At 44.8% G+C, this 24,437-nt stretch overlaps 3 protein-coding genes across 3 annotated transcripts; 2 read left to right on the top strand and 1 right to left on the bottom strand.

The window, feature by feature from the left end:
* The first annotated feature begins 1,568 nt into the window (after positions 1-1,568).
* LOC125511600 (UDP-glycosyltransferase 73C4-like) lies at positions 1,569-3,263 on the top strand. Its single transcript, XM_048677015.1, has one exon. It carries the CDS (start codon positions 1,674-1,676, stop codon positions 3,153-3,155), a length of 1,482 nt encoding a protein of 493 aa, XP_048532972.1. The 5' UTR covers positions 1,569-1,673; the 3' UTR covers positions 3,156-3,263.
* A 4,610-nt stretch (positions 3,264-7,873) lies between these two features.
* Positions 7,874-11,488, top strand: LOC125511599 (palmitoyl-protein thioesterase 1-like). The gene is made up of 12 exons (XM_048677014.1): positions 7,874-8,092; positions 8,197-8,281; positions 8,381-8,432; positions 8,557-8,577; positions 8,692-8,745; positions 8,889-8,939; positions 9,237-9,299; positions 9,766-9,831; positions 9,931-9,969; positions 10,442-10,564; positions 10,841-10,933; positions 11,038-11,488. The coding sequence occupies exons 1-12, from the start codon at positions 7,996-7,998 to the stop codon at positions 11,281-11,283; spliced, it is 990 nt and encodes a 329-aa protein (XP_048532971.1). The 5' UTR covers positions 7,874-7,995; the 3' UTR covers positions 11,284-11,488.
* Positions 11,489-12,060: 572 nt separating this feature from the next.
* LOC125511598 (protein ARABIDILLO 1-like) lies at positions 12,061-19,759 on the bottom strand. Its single transcript, XM_048677011.1, has 12 exons — positions 18,264-19,759; positions 18,006-18,164; positions 17,840-17,917; positions 17,617-17,748; positions 16,917-17,044; positions 16,703-16,790; positions 16,254-16,348; positions 15,695-15,758; positions 14,967-15,142; positions 14,260-14,481; positions 13,013-13,097; positions 12,061-12,522 (listed from the first exon to the last, which is right to left on the bottom strand). Exons 1-12 carry the CDS (start codon positions 19,584-19,586, stop codon positions 12,346-12,348), a joined length of 2,727 nt encoding a protein of 908 aa, XP_048532968.1. The 5' UTR covers positions 19,587-19,759; the 3' UTR covers positions 12,061-12,345.
* Between the last annotated feature and the right edge of the window lie 4,678 nt (positions 19,760-24,437).

The following is a 24,437-nucleotide window of genomic DNA, read 5'->3' as shown; positions in this document are numbered from 1 at the left end:
TTTTCGTTGTGCTTGGCGAAGCCCTGCGGAGATTGTTCTTCACAAATACCGTCACCACGCCATCGTGCTGCCGGAACTCATTTACTACTTCGCCTCTCTTGATGGATCGAGAAGGCGAGGACGTCATCAAGTTGAACGTGTGCTGAACGCGGAGGTGCCGTATGTTCGTTACTTGATCGGGATAGATCGTGAAGGTGTACGACTATATCAACCGCGTTGACAAACGCTTCCGCTTAGCGATCTTCAAGGGTATGAAGATGTTCTCCCCCTCTCATAGCTATGCATCTCCATGGATAGATCTTGTGTGTGCGTAGAATTTTTTTTGTTTTCCATGCAACCCCACCTTCAAAACATGCAGATGCAACCCCTTTAAGAACAATCAGGTTATAATGTGTTGCAGTTGCATGTCTAGCGGTGGACATGCAAGTGGTCCGGATAACTCCTTCCGACCATAATTACAGCCTCTTTTTTCAATCTCAACTTCATTATTCTATTGACACGGTAAATTTAAAAAAAATAAGAGATAAATTTTTAAAACAAAAAACCTAATTAATCAATTTGGAATCTCAAGTAATAAAAGAATGTTAAGCTAAAAAAATATACTAAAGTTGAGAAAATAGTGAAAAAAAATCTACTATATATATAGTGAAAACTGAGAAATATATATATATATATAGTGAAGTCGGATCTCGCGAAATTCGGTCGATGCTGGTCTTCGATGGATATGTTTGGATCCGGTCTTCGTTTGAGTACTTACAGGTTTGATCCTTCTGATTTACGACTTTCTTCATCGGCGATGGCTGCTACTCTAGTGCACTGGTCCTACAAGGCTTTAGCACAACGACTTTCCGACTGTCTACTATAACAAGGTTTGTCTGGCTTCAGTGAGGGAGGCGCGATGATGGCTGTGCGTCTTCTTTCGTCGCTAGGTGGTCCACGGACATGATTGTAATTTTTATCACATGTGTTGTTCTTTGTACGGCCATGATTGAAAATGGATAGATTGAAAACAATTTGAAGAAAAAAAAACATTGCAATGAACGACTGTAGATCATCGGGCACCAAAACTTCTTCCTCAATCTCTTGGGACAGAACTAGCGCCTCCGATGGTCCCTCGGTATTGAACACAAAAAGGACCACAATGATGATGATCTTAGAGCGGACGCAAAAAAACTGCTCTGCGCGCTAAAATTCGGGTTTTTTGGACGCCGGACAGCTTGAAGCTGTAAAATAATGCATGCGCAAAAAAGCGCTATCAAAAGCTGGAAATTTGAGACGCCGGATTACGGACACTTCACAATTTGCACTGTATATTCTTTTGGGCGCGCATTTTTTGGACATCTGCTAAATTAATGTTGGGTCCGGCGCACTAAAAATGCTACAGTGACGCGTTAAAACTATTTTAGCGTGCGAAACTTTTTATGCGCATGTTGGAGATGCTCTTAGTTATGGATGGTTGTTGACGTTGGCGTGTCATCAATAATTAGCCTCGACAAGTTGGACTAGCATGCGGTTCTACATCTTAGATTGGAAGAAAAAGATGAATGTGATGACTTGGCTCCCTCCGTTCGGATAGATAGCGTCGGGCCGTCGGTGGTGATTCTGATTGTGTGGTGCTCAGCTGAATGAACAAACCCAGCCTACCACCCCCACGTGAGGGCTGAGGAGAAGAAATGGCCTCTGCCGCCGCCGCTGCTGCTAGTGCTACCACCAGCACCAATAAGACGATGCTGCGCGTCCTCATCTTCCCCTTCTTCGCCACCAGCCACATCGAGCCCTTCACTGAACTCGCCGTCCGCCTCGTCGCCGCTGGACCTGCAGTGGAGGCCACCGTCGCCGTCACGCCGGCCAACGTCCCGGTCGTCCAGTCCTTGCTCCGGCGACGTGGGCAACCCGAGCATGTCAAGATAGCCACCTACCCGTTCCCGGCCGTGGACGGACTCCCGGAGGGCGTGGAGAACCTCAGCAGGGCCACGGAGGCCGACGCGTGGCGCATCGACGCCGCTGCCCTGAGCGAGCATCTGACGCGCCCGGCGCAGGAGGCGCTCGCCAGGGCGCAGTCTCCGGACGCGGTCGTCACCGACGTGCACTTCGCCTGGAACGTCCGCGTCGCCGGCGAGCTCGGCGTGCCGTGCGTCGCCTTCAGCGCCATCGGCGCCTTCTCGACGCTCGCCCTGCACCACCTCGAGCGGGAGGACGTCGACAATGGTGATGTGGACGTCGCCACGGTCCCCCAGTTTCCGGGCCCTAGTATCCGGGTACCCAGGGCCGAGCTGCCGGAGTTCCTGAGGGGCCGTGGTCGGTACTCCATGATCAGCAAGATTGTTCCGGTGGAGGACTGCTTCTGCCAGGCCATGAACACCTCGTTAGAGCTGGAGCGGCAGTACTGCGAGATGTACATGCTCCATGGCTACGCGAAGCGCGCCTACTTCGTCGGCCCTCTCTTCTCGTCGTCCTCACCATCCCATTCCCCGGCCGGCGGCGTGGACGACCAACAGTCACCGTGCATCGGCTGGCTGGACTCGAAGCCGGGCCGTTCGGTGGTGTACCTGTGCTTCGGCAGCCTGACCCACGTCTCCGACGCTCAGCTGCACCAGCTCGCTCTGGGGCTGGAGGCCGCCGGGAAGCCGTTCCTGTGGGTGGTGAGGGACACCGGGAACTGGACACCGCCGGAGGGGTGGTCCGAGCGTGTGGGAGACCGAGGGCTCCTCGTCACGGCGTGGGCCCCGCAGACGGCGATACTGGGGCACCCGGCGGTTGGCGCGTTCGTGACGCACTGTGGGTGGAACTCCGTCCTGGAGACGGTGATGGCGGGGGTGCCAGTGCTGACGTGGCCCATGGTGTTCGAGCAGTTCATCACCGAGAGGTTGGTGACGGAGGTGCTGGGCATTGGGGAGCGCTTGTGGCCGTGCGGCGCCGGCCTGCGGAGCACCAGGCATGAGGAGCACGAGGTGGTCCCCGCCGGAGACGTGGCACGTGCGGTGACGGCGTTCATGCTCCCTGGAGGGGCAGGGGACGCGGCGAGGAGCAGGGTGATGGACCTCGCCGCCAAGTGTCGTGCCGCCGTTGCGGAAGGGGGCTCCTCCCACCGTGATCTGCGTCGTCTCGTCGATGATCTCATGGAAGCAAGAGCCAAGAAGAACTGCCTTGCTTAATTAATTAGTCGGCTGTGTGCATTAATCAATGTAGATGTCGGGAGTTATCCTTCTTGAAAATGGCCTCTTGGCCATGTTCATGTGCTAAATACTCTTATGTTTTGATGAGTCCTTTTGTTTGTGTTGTGTGTGTGGGCGCGCGTGCACATATTTTTTTGAAAAAAGGGATGATCCCCCGACCCTGCATGCATCTAGGCGTGTGCACATGTTTTTTTCGAAAAAAAGGATGATCCTCGACCTCTGCATACGAGTGCGTGCACATGTGACAACCAGCTGTCCCGCATGCTCTAAACTTAAACTGTTTAAATATGGATATCTATGATATCAAGTAAACTCAGAAAATAATGCTTTAAGCTCCGAGTTATCTCTAATGCGGGAATGTAATAGGAGAATAGAGCCAAAGAAAACCTACTTGACTGGTAGCTTCTAGTACATGTTATCTTGCTTGCTAAAGCATCGGCGGTCATTGTGCCCCCCAACAATGTTCATCGGTCCTTGGACAATACTAGAGACCACAGACGGACAAAGATCTCCTCTGATGGGTATGTTGCTCGTCGACGATTAAAATTTAGGTGGAGAGTCAATAGCATACCACCGGCGTCCATTGGTGCTTACTCAAACGGACAACATTGAGTTTCTTGTTCTTTTTCTTTTTTGCGGGGGAAGGCAACATTGAGCTCATCACTCCGATGTTGACACATTGCTCTAATGATGTTGCAAATCATATATAAAACTAATTCAGAAGTCTTGAGTCAGCTATCAATTATTCGTAAGGTCCAACTAAATTAGTTGTCAATTAATCATATTAATTTGGAGTTACTCCAATCGTCTTGACAACCTCTCACTCGCCACCAAGCAGCTGCACTAGTGCCATTAGCGTCAATGACGAATGGGAGGGGCGTTGAGGGGTAGGACGAGGAGTATTGGTCACGGGGTGATTTTCAGTGACTGGAATCATGGTGGCGAGGATGAGAGGAGAAAGAAGATAAGGCTCATCGCACCATGATCTGCACTGCCTCGTCGACGATCTCATGTAAGCAAGAGCCAAGAGGAGCTAGTTTGCTTAATTAGCCGATTGTGTGCATCAATCAATGCAAATGCCAAGAGTTATCCTCCTCCTAAAAAAATGGCCTTTTGGCCATATCCATGTGCCAACTAAATCTTGTGTGAGTCCTTCGTTTGTCTCGTGTCTCTATGTGTCAGCTCTAAGTTAACTCTGATGTGGGAACATGATAGGGGAATCGAGCCAAAGTACTTTATTGGTAGCTTCTAGTATAGGTTGTTTTGCTTGTTAAAGTGTTGGCGGTCATTGTGCCCCAGTAATGTTCATCGAATCGCTTGGACACTACTTCAGATTACCTAAATACCGGGGTGCGTAAAACTCCTCCACTAATGAGCATGTGACCCCTATCGGTGACTAAAAGTTAGTGAAAAGTCTACATCGCACCACTGATGGGCTTTGCACATTAATGTCGGGTCAACTAGTCAGTGGCGTGTTTATCACTTTGGTGTTGATACATTGATCTAATGTTGTTGCACATCACATCAAAACTATTTTGGAAGTGGCAAAATGACATGTCAAAAAACTTCTAGCCACACCTTTTCGCATATATAAAAATGAAGATATCTGTCAGAAAGGTTCTTGATCATGAAGATCTTTTTGATCTATTCTACCTGCCATTATCCGAAGAAGCTTTCCTTCAATTTGGCGATATGGGCCATAACTTTGTTCATCTTTCGACAATGCTAAGAGGAAGACAATTGGCAGCCCACTAGCCAATCTTCCGGGGGTTTTTTGTCTCTAAATCTTACAAGTTATTGCTTGGACACCAACCCCTTCACATGCTATCAACTGGATATGGGCCTCTTGTTGTCAAATGAAGCACACGTATTTTTGGGCTATTGTTTCACGACCGACTGACACCGGCGAGTTACTTCAGTGGAAAATTTTCTTCATTCTTGATTATTCATGTGTCATGTGTGGTCACGATAGTTTGCTCAAATTTGTTCGAAATACATCTGTCCCAATTGGAGAACATGCAGGGGTATATTAATCATCTCAAGTTGCAACTTCAGGTGCCATTTTTTTATGGAAATCATTATCATAGTCTGTTGGTCAATTTGGCTAGTAAGGAATGATTTCATCTTCAAAATATTCAGCCAAGCTTATATAGATGCAGGGCCAAATTTAAAGATGAGCTCAAATGGACCATCCATAGAGCGAATAAAAGAAGAAGATATAACCTCTTTGACAGCTGGGTGAAATCTTTTTGTAGAATGTATATGCATATGTATAATATCAGTGATGGACTGATGTCTTTGTGTATTTTGGTATGCACGTACTTGCAATGGCCCAACAAAAAAATTGAGGTTGTGTTGAATTGATGCGATGGTAAGATTGACATGTAGTTTTTTTGTCTCTTTTGTAACTGGGAAAAAAGATGTACCTATGCTTGTCCTCCCCCAGAACACGTCAGACAAATAGTCAATTTCAAGGATTGAAAATTTGTGTTTTATCCCAACCGACTCTATAAGTTTAAAGTTACTAACTATTTCCAAATCAGCATTTATCTAGAAAGTATGAATCAAAGAGAATGTTTCAACAAAAGAGAACCAACCAAATGATTGGATGGTTAGAGCATCTCTAGCCAAACCCTCAAAAGTGATGAACTCAAAATATTCTCTTTTGAGGAGTTAAGTCGCACCTAGCTGAACCCTCAACCAATTTAACTCTTCAAGATGGTCATTGTCATGATACTTCCAGTGAACAAGACTAGGATCACAGCCTGGTCACTTGTGCATCAATCGGGATAGAGTAGAAGGCCATGCCGAGCTTATGAAGGATTACTTTGCACCCAATTCAACTTATCTAGAGAAGTATTTTTGTCGGTGATTTTGGATGCATCGAAGTCCCTTCTAACCATTGCAAAAGTTGTAGAGGAGCATGATCATTGTTTACACTTAGGAGAAGTGCATCAGGAGAGATAAGTGCAAGCCCATTGACAAAGTGTGTCAAGGTTGTTCGAGTGCTTGCTTATGGGTGTTCAGCCGACGCCATTGATGACTATGTATGCATTGGGAAGATTCAATCCTAGAGGAAATTCGAAGATACATATAAGCCTGCATTGAGATCTATGAACAGGAGTACTTGAGGAGCACCCAATGACAAAGACACTAAGAGACTTCTGGGTTTGAGTGAGATGGACAGGGATGCTTGGATCAATTGATTGCATACACTGGACACGGAAGCATTGTCCTGCAGGGTGGAAACGTCAGTCGTCAGTACAAAGGGCAGTTGCATCAGGATCGCCTGGCTCTCAGAATGACCTGAATGTGCTTTTCTAGATCACCATGGTTCGCAAGGCTTGTTGTCGGAGATGCTCCTCCTTGCAATTATGTTGTCAATGGCTGTCAGTACAGAATGGGCTACTACCTTTTAGATGGTATCTATCCTCCATGGTCCATATTTGTGAACAATATAGCGTCCTCAAGGCAACAAGAGATCCCACTTTGCAATGCATCAAGAGTCCATAAGAAAGGATGCCGAGAGAGTTTTGGTGTGCTTCAAAAGTGCTTTGTTGTTATTTGTGGCCTGCCGAGTATTGGAAGCCATAGATTCTATGGAAAATAATGACATATTGCATCATCTTGCACAACATAAACATTGAGAATGAGAGAGACATGCTAGAGAACTTTTGATACATCTCCATTGGGGCTCATGCCGAGCCGGAAGACAGTTAAATAGGATGCATAGATCTCTCGTAATGCATCGAAGTATCGATAGCTGAGAAGTTCATACACTCATCTCCAAGATAATCTTGTTGAGCACTTGTGGGCACTTCATAGCACTTGATTGATGCGCCTTCTATCATGCTCTTTATTTGGATTATTACTTGGACCCTTTGGTGTGCTTGAAATTGAATAATTAAATTTGTAAACTTTTAATTGTAATGCTCATGAATTGTGTGAATCTTAATTATCAAGTTTGGTTTTAGTATGCGTAAAAATATGTAGTGGAAATGGAGTATGTAAATCAAAACATAGAAGAATTGGCAAAAAAAAAATAGAGTTAAGTTTTAGAAGTTCGGCTACGAACCATTTTTATTTAACTCGTCAAAATTGAGGCATTAAGGTTTGATGGGCATTTGACGGGCTAAATTTTAGGGCTTTGACTAGAAACGTTGTTAGGAGGGTGGTTGTAACGCTAGTCCACCAGAAAATAAACCCTAGGATCCTCGATTTAGCGTCTCATCAATGCAGATTACTATTTTAGTGAATGACTTATTTATTCGATTTATTGTATCTTCAATAAACGTTGAGGCCAGTTCTTTTGAGCGGCTTAAAAAATAAATTGCCCCTCCCCGGCGTAAAAAATAAGCTGCACCAAAAAATTATTGAGGCTTTTCAATTAGGTATCTCATAATTAGTTTAGAAACCCCAATGTATAAGAGTGACGGCTTATAGAAAAAGCTGAGGAGGAGACAGCTTATTTTTTAAACTGACAAAAGAATTGGCCCTGATAAGCGCCTCTATCTATACTATGGTATTCACTGTTGTCTGTGGTGGCTCATCAAACTTAAAACTCAATGGCTCCGGCCTATAACAGACGTTTTGTGCACGAGCGGTAGTTTAAAAAGTGCTTCAGAAAGAAGGGGGGAAAAGTAAGAATTAAACGCGTGTACGATGTGATGATGATTATATAAAAAGGAAAAAAATCAAAATTTCATAGTAGGAAACTTGTTCGTTTGGAACACCGTGGACACGCACGGTCAATCTCAACAGTGAGCGACGTCGTGCCGTCTGTCTGGGTCCCTCCGACGCCAGACCATCGTCGGTGCCCATGCCGCCGAGACCTCCGCTTCCCCTCGCCGGCGCCGCCGTCCTCCCCCTCCTCCTCCTCCTCACGGCGGAGGCCGTGCCCTTCGTCGTCCTGCACGGTCGGTCCACCCTCACCTACTCTGCTCCCATCCATGGCTCGATTGATTGATTGGCTGACTGATTGGTTCGCGCTTCGGTGGGGTTGATTGATTCGATCGAGCAGGGATTGGGGACCAGTGCGCCAACCGCGGCGTCGCCGAGTTCACCCGCCTCCTCGCCGACTGGTCCGCCGCCGACGGCCACTGCCTGTATGACCCCGTCATCGTCCACGCCCTCTCCCCCCTCCTATCATCATCTCATCCCCTAGCTACAGTTTGACTCTGTCGTTTGTGCTCATTTGTGTTCAGAGAAATCGGAAGCGGGACATGGGACTCCTGGCTCATGCCTCTCCAGCAACAGGTTTGCTTCACTGTTTTTTTCTCATATTTGTCCATCTCTATAAAAAATAATCAGAATCTTGTGTTTGCTGTAAGTGTTGTAAAATCCACTCACCATACTGTTTTTCCCCTTGCATTGTCAACAGGCTGATGTCATTTGCAAGAAGGTCAGGTGATCGATTCAGCGTTTTGGGAGATGCTGTCTTATCCTCTGCTGTATGCCGGGTACATACAGATATTCATCATCCCTGCCTGGCCTGACTGGTAATTTGTTTTTGCAGGTGAAGGAGATGAAAGAGCTAAGCGGTGGCTATAACATCGTTGGCCTATCTCAGGTACTATATATGTTCATGTGCTGCTGTCATTTTGTTTAAGATCAGTAGTTTTTCAGCTAAATGATAAATTATTATGCTGATTCTGCTCTAGTTTGTGTCACTCTTCTACTAAAATCTTGCCTCCTCCTTATGTCTTTGCACAGGGGAACTTGATTGGCCGGGCAGTGCTCCAGTATTGTGATGATGGACCACCGGTGAGTTGCTTTTAAAATTGTACTACAAGTGATATAATAGATGGCTTTCAGACTTATTCGTTTCTCCTCCCACCACCTATTGTATGCAACTGAATGCGAAATCTGGATTATTGTGAATGTGTTGGGCCTCAGTCCTCATGTCTAGCATGCCAACTAGTACCAGTTCTTTTCCCTACAAGTAGTATTTACAAGGTCGTACTTTTTAAACTTTCAATGATGAGTAGGCCTTACACTTCGCAGAGATTGCTATTCAGTTTTTGTGCAGTGAGTTAGGTATTCTGATACTTCTCCTAACAGGTCAAGAATTTCATCTCACTGGCGGGGCCTCATGCTGGTACCGCTTCCGTGCCACTTTGTGGTGTAAGTTGATCTAATTATCTCCAACTAATATCCAGTTTGTTATGTCAAGTTTTCAATCGACAGACTTGCAAATTATCTAAGAATAGATAGCTTTCTGCTCTTTCATGAATTTCTGATGACAACTACTCCCTCCGTCCCATAATATAAGAGCGTTTTTTACACTAGTGTAGTGTCAAAAACGCCCTTATATTATGGGACGGAGGGAGTATATACTAAAGAAATATATTGTAGAGGTATATGCTAATGCCATTCAATATTTAAACATCCTATATCAGCTCGTGCTAGCCTGAGCCCTGAGCACTTGCGAGATGTTTGGAAAAATCCCTGAATGCAACTATCAGTATTGTGGTTATTTTAATGTATTAATATGTTCATGAAGCCCCGATGTTCAGTTTCCCGTATCCCCCTTCTACGGTCTGATTACTGTAGCTACCTCCTCCTAACATTATATCTCTCTTCTCTGCAGTCTGGTATTTTCTGTGTTATTGCTGATGCCCTGATTAAATTGGAGATCTACTCGGACTACGTACAGGTATTAGCGTCTTCGCTTAATCATGCCCCAAACTCTAGTCCGCAGTATTAATAAACTAGAGATTTTCAATGGAATAACTTGGCCCATGGTGAATTACAGGCACATCTTGCACCAAGTGGTTACATCAAAATCCCAACAGTGAGTATTATATTGCATTTCTTGAGGTCATCGTCCCGATAAACAGGAATTCACCTTTATGTTATTGTAGTTAGTATCATTTTATAACCGAACCTGCACTTTTTTGAACTTTCAAATTGCTTGCTGAGTTGCTGTGCTGATCAGTTAACTGTTATTGGGCACTGACAGGGCTCTAGTATATCAGAGTAATAATGAATTATATATTTTTCTTTCAGAAGTGATTAACAAGAGGTTTGGTAACCATGTTATTGACATGCTAGTTTCATGTTCTATTGTGTGTGTTGCTAACTCACAATCCGTTAAGTAGGTAATCTTAATGTGTGTTTAGCTTTCAACTTTTACTTTTACTTCTTCACAAAGTGGAATATCGTAGAAACCATTGATTGGCCTTTAACCATAGATCCTGGAACTAAACCAGAGCAGTATTCGATGATATATTCTGAGCCACTGAAAATGTATACCGTCTTTTCAGGATATGGATGATTATCTGAAGGGATGCAGATTTCTTCCCAAACTTAACAATGAGATACCAGGTGAAAGAAATGCTACCTACAAGGAAAGGTTCAGCAGCTTAGAGAATTTAGTGCTGATCATGGTAAGGTTGAGAAAAGCCTAAAATCGCATTTTGATCCACGTTTCGAAGATTACATGGTACTCCCTCCGTTCCAAATTACTCGTCGCAGAAATGGATGTATCTAGAACTAAAATACATCTAGATACATCCATACCTGCGACAAGTAATTCGGAACGGAGGGAGAATGATATGAAAATGTTTGGCAAGTATATAGTGCACAGTATAAGTTGGCAAGAAATATCAAAATGTACTTCGCCTATGATGCCCTTAACTATTTTCCCATAATATGATGTGCAGTTTGAGAATGATATCGTCGTCATACCCCGGGAAACTTCATGGTTTGGTTATTATCCTGATGGAGCCTTTGAGCCAGTCCTACCTCCTCAGCAGGTAGAATTTTTGTTCTTCATGCTAAACTAGTGATGTGGATTAGCGAGTCGATGAAGTTTCGAGGCGATTTCTGCTCACTGACCGTGGCAAGATTTGGTCTGCAGACAAAGCTATATCAAGAAGACTGGATTGGTCTGAAGACCCTGGACGAGGCCGGGCGAGTCAAGTTCGTGTCGGTGCCAGGAGGCCACCTGGGCATCTCCAACAGTGACATGAGGAAACACATTGTGCCTTACTTGAAGGACAAACCATCTGCTTCCGCTTCGCTCGCCGCCACCTGGCACGCCGTCGGGGAAGCGCTCGGGCTGATGGGGGACGATGTCGGCGTCCTCCTTCAGTCCTCAACATGATGATCCACCATCTTGTCAGGGATATATATAATGTTGGAGTGGTGTACATGTCATTCTTTGTTCAAGCTTCGCTTGAAGCGCTGCTTTGTAGAAGACCACAACAACTGTAAAAACAAAAATCACAGGTTCCATGTCAGGTCCTTAATTAGCTTTATTCACATGATTTGCTCATGTTTGGTTATATATATACACTTTGTTGCTTGTATTTTGGAGCTCATGATTTGCAATCTTCTACGTACATGCCTAGTATTCAACAGCGCAGTGGTTTTATGATTTGCAAAATGCGGCATGCTTCTCTTGATAGAAAAAATGCCAAATGGAGGCCAAATTTCAAAAAATTCAAATTCATATTTTTTTACTTTTCAAAAAAATTTGAAATAAAAAACTACACCTATACCTAGAGACACATTACATCCTCATATACATGCATACTTTTTTCGGAATTTTTTGGAACTGAAAAGTTTTAAATTTTTTTACTTCTCAAAATTTTCAGCCTCCGTGACGCTAGGCCTCCAAAACGCCCTACTCCTGTTGATAGCTTTATTCTAAAAATAGTTTTCTAGGTCTGACCAAGTAAATAGAAAAATATATCAACATCTACGCCAACAAACTTGTTTCATTCAATTAATCGTAAAATATATTTTCATACTATATATATCTGGTGTTGATATTAGCATGTTTTTTTCTGTAGACTTGGTCAAATGTAGATTGGTTTGACTTTAGGACACAGCTAAACCTTCAAATAATTTAGAGTTGGCTGCAGCTGAAGTCCAAATATACCGCAAACACCTCATAAATTAGCTAGTGCACGGATCCATAAGATTATCTTACACACTAGGCAATGTTACTTTACTTGCTTTTACACACAAAATCGCAAGCACACTCAGCGGAAGCAACAAGATGCCAACCAAGTTCTCTGAAGGGAGAGGGGGATGCCAAAATTCGACGACGATAGCCGTCATTCGTCTGGTTCATGCTGAAGCCACAGATATGGGGGAATAAATAGGTCAGCTGCTCTTCTCCACCAGTAGAGTAGGAGTACTGTTTGCTCATCCTTCGCTTCTATGTGGAAGGCCCTGCTTGGTGGAGCTCCAAATTGCGAAGGACGATCCGTGCGAAGATCTTCGCTTCGATGGGAGCTGTTGCCGCGGCTGCTGCCCACCGTAAGACCCGGGATGCCCCGGCTTTCTGAAGTAGCGCTGCGTGGTGCACAGCATGTCGACCTGCCGGCATAGTGAACTGCACGCATGCATCATTAGTGACGTTAGTCAGGGGGGGGGGAGGGGGGGGGGGGTGCAGGAAGTATCACAGCAGGGTTGGAAGAAGCATATCACAAAATGAAGCAACCCAAGGGTTACATGGAAACGAGCATGAAGGCAGGTTTGAATAAACCATTGATCATTTGCTTCAAATCATGTCAAATATCAAGGAGCACAACAATGACAAGAGCTAGAAACAGAGGCATGGCTAAACATATATGCATGCATCCCCACCATAAATCTGAATATACAAGAAAACGTTATGATATGTACATATTATGTGCTTCAGTTGATGAATGCTGATTGGGGCATTGTTACAATAAGAACCACCGAATGCTGGAAACTTGACAAAGTCGTTGAATCAGTAATTACTTGGTAGGCATGCTCCTTATGCAAGAGGAAGCCCGGTTACTACAGGAAGACAACTACGGGACTCAAGTCATACTAGCAGTTGATAAAACAAAACCAACCTGAAGCAGAGCAAAAGCTGCACAAGCACGAAGAACTGATGAAGGATTCCGTAGCGTGTCAACAAATCTAGCAATCTCAGCTCGGCTGAAGGAAGTTAAAATTAAATTAGTATCCTGTCTTTTACTCAAAATCAATACCTACATCATGCCACAAGCTCAAAAATAGTATGCAAGATAAGAAAATAAAGAAATCACAACAGCCCAACACATTATCACATAATAACTCATCCAACAGTAGTCCACATTAAGCATGGTCCAACACATTATCACATGATATCACTTTGAACAAATAGTCCACATTAAGCAGCTATGTGCTGCACCCACACAGCATTTGGAAACATAACTAGGCCCTTTCACTGCTCGGTGCATTCCTGAACCTAGCCAGCCCATCTTTCCTGCTTTTGTTTCTCCAGACCATGTGTAAAAGAAAACCTAATACTAGCAGTGCCGGTCTGGTAGAATCAAGTACTCTACCAGGTCTAGGCCATAGGTGGTAAGGGAAGGATGGAGGAGGGCGTGGCGAGGAACGGGCGCGCCGGCGGCAGGGCGCCGTCGCGAGCTAGGGGAAAGGCGGCGGCGGTTAGGGCTGTTGGCGGCTAGGGTTTCCGGCTCCTCAGGGAGCCGGGCAATAGGAGATAATATTCTTCTTATTGCTTGATCTCAAACGATGTCTTACACGAGTATTTATAACTTTAGCCTAAGATAACTTGCCTAAGATAACTTGTGGGCCAAGCCCCCTAACTACTGCCCGGTGGGCCTCTTCCGGATATAAACTAAGCCGGCCATAACACGGTCATACCAGACCTCAACTCCTGACTGCAATCACCGACAACCACAAGCAGCAAGCAAGTTTCTGAAGATATTGAGGAACGAGAATCCTGACCAAATTTTAACAAACTTATTTCGCCCTCAACTACATAAATAAATGCGCTTATTTTGAGCCAAACACATTTAAAGTTACTGTTTCGAACTTTACAAATCTCAATGGATTAATCCGCCTATTATGGATGAGCTCTAAGAATGTCAGAACTAACTTTGACATGGTCATTAAGTAAACAAATCATCCCACTGATCCTTTTGCGGTGTTAAACATGGATAGTAAATCAGAACTCAGATTGAACTAACGGAGAGTTTATATCAAAGGAAGATGTCTTGACAAAACTGTCCTCATTTCATATTTGAGTTGAAAAATCAAAGGCTAAGCTTCAGGGCTAGCTGATAATATTCAATGGAATGCAAAATCAAACCTGCATCTAAGATGTCCAGCTTCTTGTATAAAAAGTGCTTCAGCAACCTGAGATAAGGCTGCTGCACCTGAGGATGAAGCAGCCGTAGAAAACATTTGTGGATCTGAAAAGGTCAACACAAAGGCTTCTATATGCTTAAATGCCAACCTTCTTGCTCCCTCAAATTTTACAATTTTGGAACTACCCTGTGAGGATGTCCCAACCAATGCTATCTCATCCATTCTGCCAGTCAAAAATTCAAGATTAGACCACATATAACACCATATATAAAGTATATACTTCTATTTTCCTTCTTACTGCAATATTTTCCTTCTCTCAGCAGCCATACTACAGAAATTCTAGCAAAATATCTATAAGCAGATATGGAGACCATAAAGCAAAGAGGCATAATTTGGAAGATATTATCTAGTGTGTGAGGAAGAGTGACATGTCAATGACACATTGGGTGGTGTTTTCTAACTTAAGAGATCTTTGCGAATGGCACTGACCTTTATACTGGCATGTAGCATCTAAGGTTGTCTACTTTTCAGATATCAAACAAGGGGTGCAATCCGTACAATACAAGGAAACTTTGTGAAGAAGGCTTGCATATACTTCAACAAAGTAAACTAGCATATGGTGAAAACAACTGACTTATGGTATGTTTTGTCATGACTTGTACAGCTTAAGCAACATGAGGGAGAAACAATGACACAAATACAGTGTACCTTCCATCAAACATATAAGCAAGGGTTAGTGCAGCCATGAACCGAGCCATTTTTGAGTGTGATGATGAGCACAAGTGCACTAGGACAGGTACGCCGCCTTCTTCAACTATGCGGAGAGAATTACAAGAATAGAAAGCAAGATTCCACAGTGCACCAGCTGCAGTCTCATGAACATCCTGTAGAAATAGCAAGTAGCATACCTTGAGAAAAATGAAGCTTTTCTTGTTTGCGTGATTAGCTTAGAAAGTAGGTACTGGATATCAAAGGATGCAAATCTATATGATAAAGTACCTTTAGAATCACATAAGCAGCAGAGATTAGTCAATCTTAACAGTGAACTAAGGGCATCATCGAGGTTCAAGAAAAGAGTATTATGGTGGCAAGAACTTAATCTTGACTTTACTAACAATATTGGTCAAGAAATCAGCTACATAAAGTTCAGATGAAGAAAATTAGATCAAAGAGGGTCACAAACTTCAAACATAACTGGACAAGGATGAAGTGCATGATCATAAGGCTGCTCTCAGAAGCTCAACATAGACCTATTGACAGAACAAAAAACTAGACATACAATACACTGCATCGGTGCATTATATAAGGTGCATGATACATCTGGTACATTGACGCAAATAGCAATAGAACATGTGATTTTGTTTAAGGCATGTCAGTGTTTATATTGTCTTTATAAACCAAACACACTGGGTGCACTGAAGATAAGCAGCACTTACTTCAACCTCCGACTGTGCCAACGCAATTAGAGGTGGAACACCGCCTTCCCTTCCAATAGCAATGCTGAAAGCGCAATAGAAAAGTTAGCAGCAGGATCAAGGAAATATCAGTAACTGTATTGTGTAAACCACTTCCAATCCAGCACATCAAACAATAGACAGAAGAGTTCAAAGCAAATAATGGAGCTTATGCTGAGAACAATTATTCACTAAAGTCTCTGCAAATTTATTCTTAAAACAGAACCAGCAAGGTATTACATGACTGTCATCTCTACCCACCATAATAGTATAGCATCTTACATATTTTTACACCCACTACTTGTTGTTATTCATAATAAAACTAATATTTGTCCACCAGATCATACTGATATTCTTAATGATATTTTTTGTACAAATACATTCCGAAAATATGAACTAAATCCTGAAAAATCACCCTCATACAAACACCATCCTGCATCTTGCATTGCAAGATTTGGACTGAGAAGTCAAGCCAAAACAGAGTATAGCAAAAGAAAATTATAATAATCCAAATGCACGATAATGCCATCAATTCAGTTACCTGTTAGCTTCTGAAACAGATAGTCCCCACAGAGCACCCGCAGCTCTCTCCTGAAGACCGTCCGAAGCATTTAAACATTCTTGACAGAGTGATACCTTAACAATTGAGTGATTGAGTCATTTGTGTTAAGGAAAGAAATGTTTCCTATTATAAAGCATATAAAAGGTGATGGACCAGGTGAGTTTGCTGTCGGTGCAAAGCAAGGAGAGAAAGATGTAAAAAGGTGATTCATGCTTCTCTTGCATATGTTCTCAATTCTTCAAAATATCAAAAAATGGCAATATGCTTTTTTCTCTTAAAACACGGTCATGATTCTTCAAAAATTTGCTCAGGTGAAAACTAAATCTAGATTTTCCTTTAACTCAGCTCCCCCTATATGTTAGGCGTCACCTATATGTATAGGTAAAAGAATAACACTCACAATAGATGCAGAGAATATAAAGCCATACCAGAGCTTGAACACCCCCAGCAGAAGCTATGGATTCCCGATTTCTATCATCAAATGACAAGTTCCACAAAGCGCCAGCAGCTTCTTGTCTAATTGATGCATGAAAAATAGCCCAATTGTAATTTGATATTTGTCGCAGGATTCAAGGAGAAATATGTGACGTATAGTTCAAAAGCTTGGCAGGTCAATGTCGCTCGACTAAAGCAGAATTATACCTGACGCCTTCACTGGGAGAATGTGTTAGTTGCACCAAAGCTTCAAGAGCGCCTGGTTCCTGGCCAACAGCAGCATTATTATTGTTGTTGTCTCCGTGTGCAGCTAAATTAGCTAAAGCTCGTGCAGCCTGCATGCAAAATGATACTCTAAGTTATTTACAAGATAACCCAACATTGAACTAAATCAGATCGCATATTTAAGTGATAATCGATAAGTTCTAAAACAAGAAGAAGAAGAAAAAAACAGTAGGAATTTGGGAGCTCATTAGAAGATTCAATTCTGTCAGCACAAGAAATCTGTGCACAACATGCAGTGGGAACAGCTCCTCTGGCCTCAGCAAACATAAATCCAATAATGATTATCCACACAGCCCAAATTTAGTCGAAGGCCAAAACAGGTTTGCAACGTGTTTTTATCCTTATTTTGCAAACACCAATTGTAGAGGAAATGTGCAAGCATGCACTCATTCCTTACAGCTCTGGAAAGTGCAGACAAGACATGATTTTTTTTTAAAAGGTGCAGATTCAAGTGTGGCTAACCGGCCAAGCACCACCTATGTCACAGTTTCTGACTAAACTTATTCAGCTGAATACAAGGGGGCTAAAGTAGATTTAAACTATATTTGACAAAAATGGAAGATGTTAGAAGCATTAAAGCAAGGTACATGTTATTATTCATTAAAAGCAAGGTGTGTGTTACCTGCTCTAAGACCCCTTCAACTTTGCAGGAGCGAGCAAGCGTAACCAAAGCATGGATGCCACCAGCCGTTGCAACCTCCAAGCTACATTTGTCATCAGCAGCAAGATTTGCAAGTGCACCAGCAGCACGCTCCTGATAACAACAGCAACAACAAAAACAGCACATCCATTACAAACTGAATCAGCGCAACATGTAAGGTGAAATTTTTTAAGATAGCCCTTACAAGCACTCCAGTTCCTGCAGGCCATCGAAATATAAGATCAACCAAAGCTTTTACCCCACCAGCCGCTGCGATAGCCACCTGATAATAAGGAATTAAAATTAATCATCATACCGGACAAGAAATGTGGAGCGTAAAGCAGTTAGAAACAGCACCGAGCACTCACAACCTTGTGTTCTTCTCCCACTGACAGATTCCACAGCCCCCCAGCAGCCTCTTCAGCAACCAGACGGTTTACTGACTTTGCCATGTTAGTGAGTATGGCAATACCTCCCTGATCTGCAACTGCTTTTGCAACCTTTGGATTCACGGATAAGTTGGCGATTGCCTGCACAATGACATCAAGATGCGTAAAAAATTATCGTCACTACTATAGCTTGAAGGTTGATACAACTATAGCTTGCATATGATTGCAGGAGTGAGAAACCTTTGCAGCTTCAGACTGCAGACTCTCCCTGGAGCACCTTGCGAGATCCAACAGCATCGGTATGCCCCCTTCGAGCATCACAGCCTCAGACCTTGCAGGGTCCACATTGGTGTTCTCATCATCGATAACCGCGAATGTTGCGAGCGTGGTGGCCGCCCGCTCCTGCACATCCTCCTGGGAGCTCTTGAGCAGGGTTAGCAGCAGCGCCGCGCCCTGGTCCAGCCAAAACTGGTTCATGCCATGTGGGTTGGTCTCAGGGATTCGCAGGAGGGACTGCGACAGGATCCATTCGAGCCATGTAATGAGCTGAGACACCCCATTGCGCTTGCCACTCGAAGAGCGACACCCATCGAACACCATAGTGTCCTTGACAGCCGTGTCTGGACACAGCGGGGCGGCGTCTGCAGCGATGAATTTAGAGATTGTGCGGTTGATGGTGAGCACGAGCTTGCCCCTGGAGTTGGCGAAGGCGGCGGGGCTGTGGGCCTCTTCCTCCTCGAGGGAGGCACAGTTAAGGGCGCATATGAGCCTGAGGGTCGTGGAGTGTGAGATGAGGCGGGAGACGGCGCCGGGGGAGACGTCAGTGCGGGACACATCTAGGGCGGAGAGTGAGGGGAGCTGCGCCCAGGATGCGGAGGCGGTGGCCCACTTGATGTTCTGGCAGCCGGCGACGGAGAGGAAGCGGAGGGATGTGAGGCCGGCGAGGGCGGGCTCGTCGAGGGCGAGGCAGTCGATGAAGGCGAGATCGTGGAGGAGCGGGCAGTGGCGCGCGAGGTCGGCGAGGGCGTCGGCGGCGACCTCGCGGAGGCCGGAGAGGCGGAGGCAGCGGAGGCGCGGGCAGCAGAGGGCGACGCTGCGGAGGGCGTCGCTGGAGATGCGGTCGAGCGGGTCGGGGCCGATGTGGAGCTCGGCGAGGCCCCCGTGGCGCGCGGCGAGGACGGCGAGCGCGGCGTCGGTGAGGTCGCGGCAGCCGGAGAGGCGGAGCGAGCGGAGCCCCGCGGCGCGGAGGAAGGGGGCGGCCTCGGCGGCGGCGCGGCCGGCGAGGCGGAGGCTGCGCAGGTGGGGCGCGCAGCGCGGGGCGAGGGTGGCCGCGGCGGCCGGGTCGAGGCGTCGGAGGTGGAGCGCCGCCCAGAGGCAGGGCGAGGCGGCCAGCGCCCGCCAGGCGCGGCAGGTGGCGGCGAGGGCGGCGCGGTCGCGGTAGCCGAGGCGCGCGAAGAGGTGCAGCGTGGCGTCGTCCGGGAGCGCGGTCCAGTCGAGCGGGTGCGGATGCGGATGCGCCGCCGGGCCGTCCCTGGCGGCGCGGCGGCGCAGGCGGCGCGTCATGGCCGGCCGGCCGGCCGGCGGCGAGGCGGGTGGCGGCGGCGTCGGGCCGGCCGATCTAGTCCGGCCAGGTCAGGTGCGGTCAGCTGGGTTTCACGCTTCCCACTCCGACCCCGAGACGAGGGAGGGGGATAGGGGAGGGGAGAGGGACGGCATGGCCGACAGCACAAGAGAGAGATTCGGAGGAGAAGACCACCCAACATAAATACTTACCACTCAAAATTATACTGTACATACACTGCATTACCTAGTAAAATTGCAAAACCAAAATAAAATATATACAGGTAGTTTTTTTTTAACACAGTACAGACGCGTGCACCCCGTGAACACACACGCACATCCTAGCATCTTTGAGAGACTGAGCCGGCATATCTCTTAGATTGATGAAGTTACCACAGGTGCCTCGTAATACAGTAATGCAAGCACCAGGACTTGAACCCTAATGGGTTGTGATACCACTGTCCTTCTAACCATCCAACCACCGATTGATTCGCACTAAAATGAAATATTCATAATACATGTGCGTGTAAAAGCGAGTTGAGTGTTTGTGCTAGGAACTTTAGTTCGTATGGACGGTTTAAGCATGTGATTCTTCTCGAGTTTAATTATATTTTTTAGCTATGTTCATGTTAATTTTTATATTGTTATTATATAGTTTGCTGTCTTTTATAAAAAAAAATTATTGGACTTATCTATTAATTAAGTGCCCAGTGTCAGTTGTTGTTTTCTGCATATTTTTAGATTTTACAGGAAACATTTTCACAAGAAAGAATCAAATAAAAATATGCCCTAGGACCCCCGCACGGCCTGGACCTGCGCCGCGTGGAGCCTAGGGACCTCCCTCCACCGCCTCCCAACGCGTCTGTCTCTATATATACCTAAAAGCCCTCGTCGTATTTTTACCAATTTTTTCGTTATCGCTTCCTGATTCGAGGCGATCTTCGTTACACCATTTTTTCGTCACCTTGCAAGAGGGGGAATTCATATTCTTCGGCCTCTCCATCATCCCTTGTTGCTCATATGATGATAGGAGAGTACTCCATACTCCTTTCTTGGGGCTAAGGGTTTGTGGCAGTAGATATGTGTTCATTTATCTCTCTCTCTCCCTGTGTGTGTGTGTATCCCTCTCTCTCTCTCGATCTCTCTCTCCCTCCCTCCCGCCCTCCCCCCCCCCCCTTGGATCATGTAAGTTTGGGATCTTGATTGTGATCATGGACTTTGGTGATGGAGTTTGAGCTATGTGATGTATTCCCTTCGATCCTCTTGGAGTTGGCTTCATGAGTTTTCTTATGTTGGATTGAGTGTTTCGAAAATCAATGAGATTATGTAATGCATATATCTAGTATAATTTTCGGAGACATTAGTAGTGGCATTTGTAGTGACTCTGTGGATTAAGATTAGAACGATAAATATCATGGGGTGATTGTATAGTATAATTTGCGGGCTTGGCTTAGGTGATATTTGGGCATGCCCTGTGGATTAAGATTAAGGTTAGAAGATTAACTTCGAGGTGTGCTTAACTATACCTACAAGATCTCATCCCACTTTGATCTAATACAAAGAGGAACTTTTTATGTGATTCTTTACCAAATTTCTTGATGATATATCATGTTTTTAACTATGTTAATGATGTTGAGAGTTGATACTAGTGAAATGCACCCTAGGCCTTGAAACATCATTTTACTCACCCTTTCTATGTGTTACCTTGTTGTCCGTACTTATTCTGGAGATAAAATGATATTTTTGTCATACAAATTACTATCCTTTTTGTCAAACTAGTGCACCTATGCAAATTGAAAATTGTATTAGGTGTGTTGGGGACACAAGAGACTACTTGTACATTGATTTCAGGGTTGTCGGCGAGGGAATACTTTCAACCTACACCTCTTACGGGTTGATAAACCTCAGGGCATCTACTTAGAAGAAATTGTTGTTGACCTAAAATCATCTTGCCAAGATTTAGGTTTAGCAGCCTCCAAGCTGGCAAGCAAGATGCAAAAGCTCATTCACGAGAGAGCCTCGGGAAAACAGGCGAGTTTGCACCTAGCGCAACAACCTCGTCACCCACAAACACCACCTGCTCGATGGTCACATGTGATAGAAGGACAGTAGCATCTACACCTCCACACTCTGCGAAGGTGAGTGGTTGGCTGGGCTCCAATGCTGGTGGTGAAGGTCTTGTGGCCATCGCCGAGGCCCCAAGCGAGCCCAACATTGAATCCATGACCGCAATGTTGACTCACTCCCAGAAGCAATCAAAACAACAGGCACAATAGCGGGTAAGGTCTAGCACGAGGGTAGAAACCTACATAGAGACATGTTTCACTCTCATCTGTGGAACTAACCTGAAGCTCAGACAACGGAGATACAACAAACACAACCAAGAGTTTGCCAACAGCGTCCTCCGCTCTCATCTAAAGACCCCCAACACGCTTCACATCCCGAAGCTCAGTGCAGAGCAGATCAACTGGATCCACAGGTGCAAACTGCAATGGCACGTCTTCCAAGCTTGCAGTATCAACTACTAGATGTGGTTGAGCAGCATGTTGGGGCGCCACAATCCGGGATGTGTGGGACTTTGCATGGCAGAAACGAGAGATGGGCCCAGTTGGAGGCAGCTCGTGCACCGTATTGGGTCCCTGCACTCGTGGGTACCATGGCCTTTGGATAGGTACCGGAAGCAATGGTCTCCAACCACACCGGAAGAGCGTCATGAAATCATGGCAACCGAAGGCCGCAAAAGCGTGTTGAGTGTTTGTGCTAGGATTTTGAGTTATTTGTACGGGAGGTTTAAGCATGTGATTCTTCTCATGTTTAATTGTTATTTTAAGCTATGATATTGGCATTTTCACATCATTATCATATACTCTTGGCATCTTTTTATACAACTTTATTGGATTAACCTATTAATCCAGTGCGCACCGGAAGTTACTGTTTTCTGCATGTTTTTAGACCTTACAGAAAAAATTTCCTCCAAGACCTAAAGTGGAATAAAAATATATTTCACGAGTCGAGAGCAACCCGCCGGCGCCGGAACTGCCGCCATCACGACGAACTTGCGGGGAGCCATCTCGAGCAGCAAATCAAGGCAGTAAAACTGGGAGAGGAGAGGGTGTGTGACGACAAGACAAAGGATTTGGGCTTGCACGGGGCGGGTGCTTACCCGGCAACGAGCATACGGCTCCCCATCTGCCCACTTATGGCTAGGTTGAAGCTGGGAGAGGCGATACCAGCTATGGAGAGCGTGGCATTGGCGTAAAAGCAGGAGAGAGGAGAGGGCGCGCGATGACAGGCACCAAAAGCGAGCGAGATGGGAATGTCCGCCTCCGCGAGTCCGTCTAATGCCGTCTAGGCGAACCGGTAAGCCACGTCGGCAAAAATCAGGACCCGCCTGTCGGAAACATACTCAAAACACTCTAATCTATCGATCAATGATTTATGCAAAAAGTTTATTGTAGACGTGATGCTTTTGCCACATTTTTGAAAAGGAGTGATTTTTTACATACCTAACCCTCAATGTAGTGATTTCCTGCATTTAACCATGTACTGCTGCCGTAGTATTGCTGCCAGTTTTCTAAAATTCATTGTCATTTTTTGAAAATTCATGAACATTTTTTGATTTGTGAAACGATTTTTAAATCCGAGAACATTTTGAATTTTGATTTTTTTTAAATTTCATGAACATTTTTTGAAATTCGGTACCTTATTTGAAATCCCGAACTGTTTTGAAGACGAAAAATGGAAGAGCCCCGCCCCGCACTAGGCCGACCCAAGTTCCCACGTGGGGGTGAGCCAAGGGTGCGCGTTACCTTGCTTCCCACGGAAAACCAGGTGGCTCATATACGGCGCGTAGGTCGCCACAGAGCCACCGCGTGTGCACCCCCAACTGAGATTTATTTTTATTTTTGTTTTTGTTCCCTGAACCATGATTTTTGTGTTTTTTTGTTCCAGCTTTTCTTTTCTTTTTTGTTTCTTTTCTGTTTTCCTTTTTGTTTTCTTTTTTCTTGTCTCTCTTTTCTTCCTTCTTTTTCAGATTTTTGCCAATTTTATTTTAAAATTCGTGAAATCGGATTCAAAAAATGTTCATCAAATTAAAAAAAATTGTTCATCAAATTCAAAAAGTGTTCATCGAAATAAAAAATGTTCGTCAAATTCGAAATTTATTCATCTTTTCATTTCAAAATTTGTTCATTGATTTTTCAAAAAAATGTTCATTGAACTCAAAAAAATTTCATCCATTTTTCAAATGACAATGTTCTTGAATACAATTTTTGTTCATAAAGTTCAAAAAATGTTCATCAAATTTTGTATTAGCAGACATGTTTTCGACTATGCACATTTTTTGAATTCATGAACACTTTTCTAATATGGGAACATTTTTTAAATCTTGAACATTTTCTTTAAGCCACAAACATGTTATGATTTCTGGAACATTTTCCCAAAATTGTTTTTTTTCTTAAATTTTGAACTTTATTGATATTCCGAATTGTCTTAAATAAAGAAGAAAAAAGAGACAAAATCTATGATTTTTTTTAGGAAGGAGACAAAAGCTACGTAATAAAAAAACAGGGGCGCCAAACCCCACTTATAGGCCGCCCATGAGGGACGCAAGGGAGAGGAATGAGTGGGTGCACGGAATTTCCTATTTGCCGCTCGTTGCGGCAAGTTGCCGGAGAAACACACACGCGAGCGGGCCGATCGACGCGACTGGGCCGGCCCATTTGAGTAGATCGCATTGGCAGAATCCCCTACGGTTTTGGGAACCTTCCAGAAGGTTCCCAGAAACTTTTTTTCTTTTTTTATTTTTCTTTGTGGCCGGGTTTTTCTTTTTCATTTTTATTTTTCCAGAAATGT

The sequence above is a fragment of the Triticum urartu genome, chromosome 5 (assembly GCF_003073215.2).
Source record: "Triticum urartu cultivar G1812 chromosome 5, Tu2.1, whole genome shotgun sequence".
Lineage (NCBI taxonomy): Eukaryota > Viridiplantae > Streptophyta > Magnoliopsida > Poales > Poaceae > Triticum > Triticum urartu.
This window is presented reverse-complemented; position numbering and strand designations above follow the sequence as displayed.

Excerpts from the sequence above, each read along its gene's own strand:
- LOC125511600 (XM_048677015.1), top strand. The coding sequence starts at position 1,674 with ATGGCCTCTGCCGCCGCCGCTGCTGCTAGTGCTACCACCAGCACCAAT.
- LOC125511599 (XM_048677014.1), top strand. The coding sequence starts at position 7,996 with ATGCCGCCGAGACCTCCGCTTCCCCTCGCCGGCGCCGCCGTCCTCCCC. Across the intron at positions 9,970-10,441 it reads GTTACATCAAAATCCCAACA|GATATGGATGATTATCTGAA; the intron begins GTGAGTATTATA and ends CCGTCTTTTCAG. Across the intron at positions 10,565-10,840 it reads AGAATTTAGTGCTGATCATG|TTTGAGAATGATATCGTCGT; the intron begins GTAAGGTTGAGA and ends TATGATGTGCAG.
- LOC125511598 (XM_048677011.1), bottom strand. The coding sequence starts at position 19,586 with ATGACGCGCCGCCTGCGCCGCCGCGCCGCCAGGGACGGCCCGGCGGCG. Across the intron at positions 16,791-16,916 it reads TCTCCCAGTGAAGGCGTCAG|ACAAGAAGCTGCTGGCGCTT; the intron begins GTATAATTCTGC and ends TGCATCAATTAG. Across the intron at positions 12,523-13,012 it reads CAGCTTTTGCTCTGCTTCAG|TTCACTATGCCGGCAGGTCG; the intron begins GTTGGTTTTGTT and ends GCATGCGTGCAG.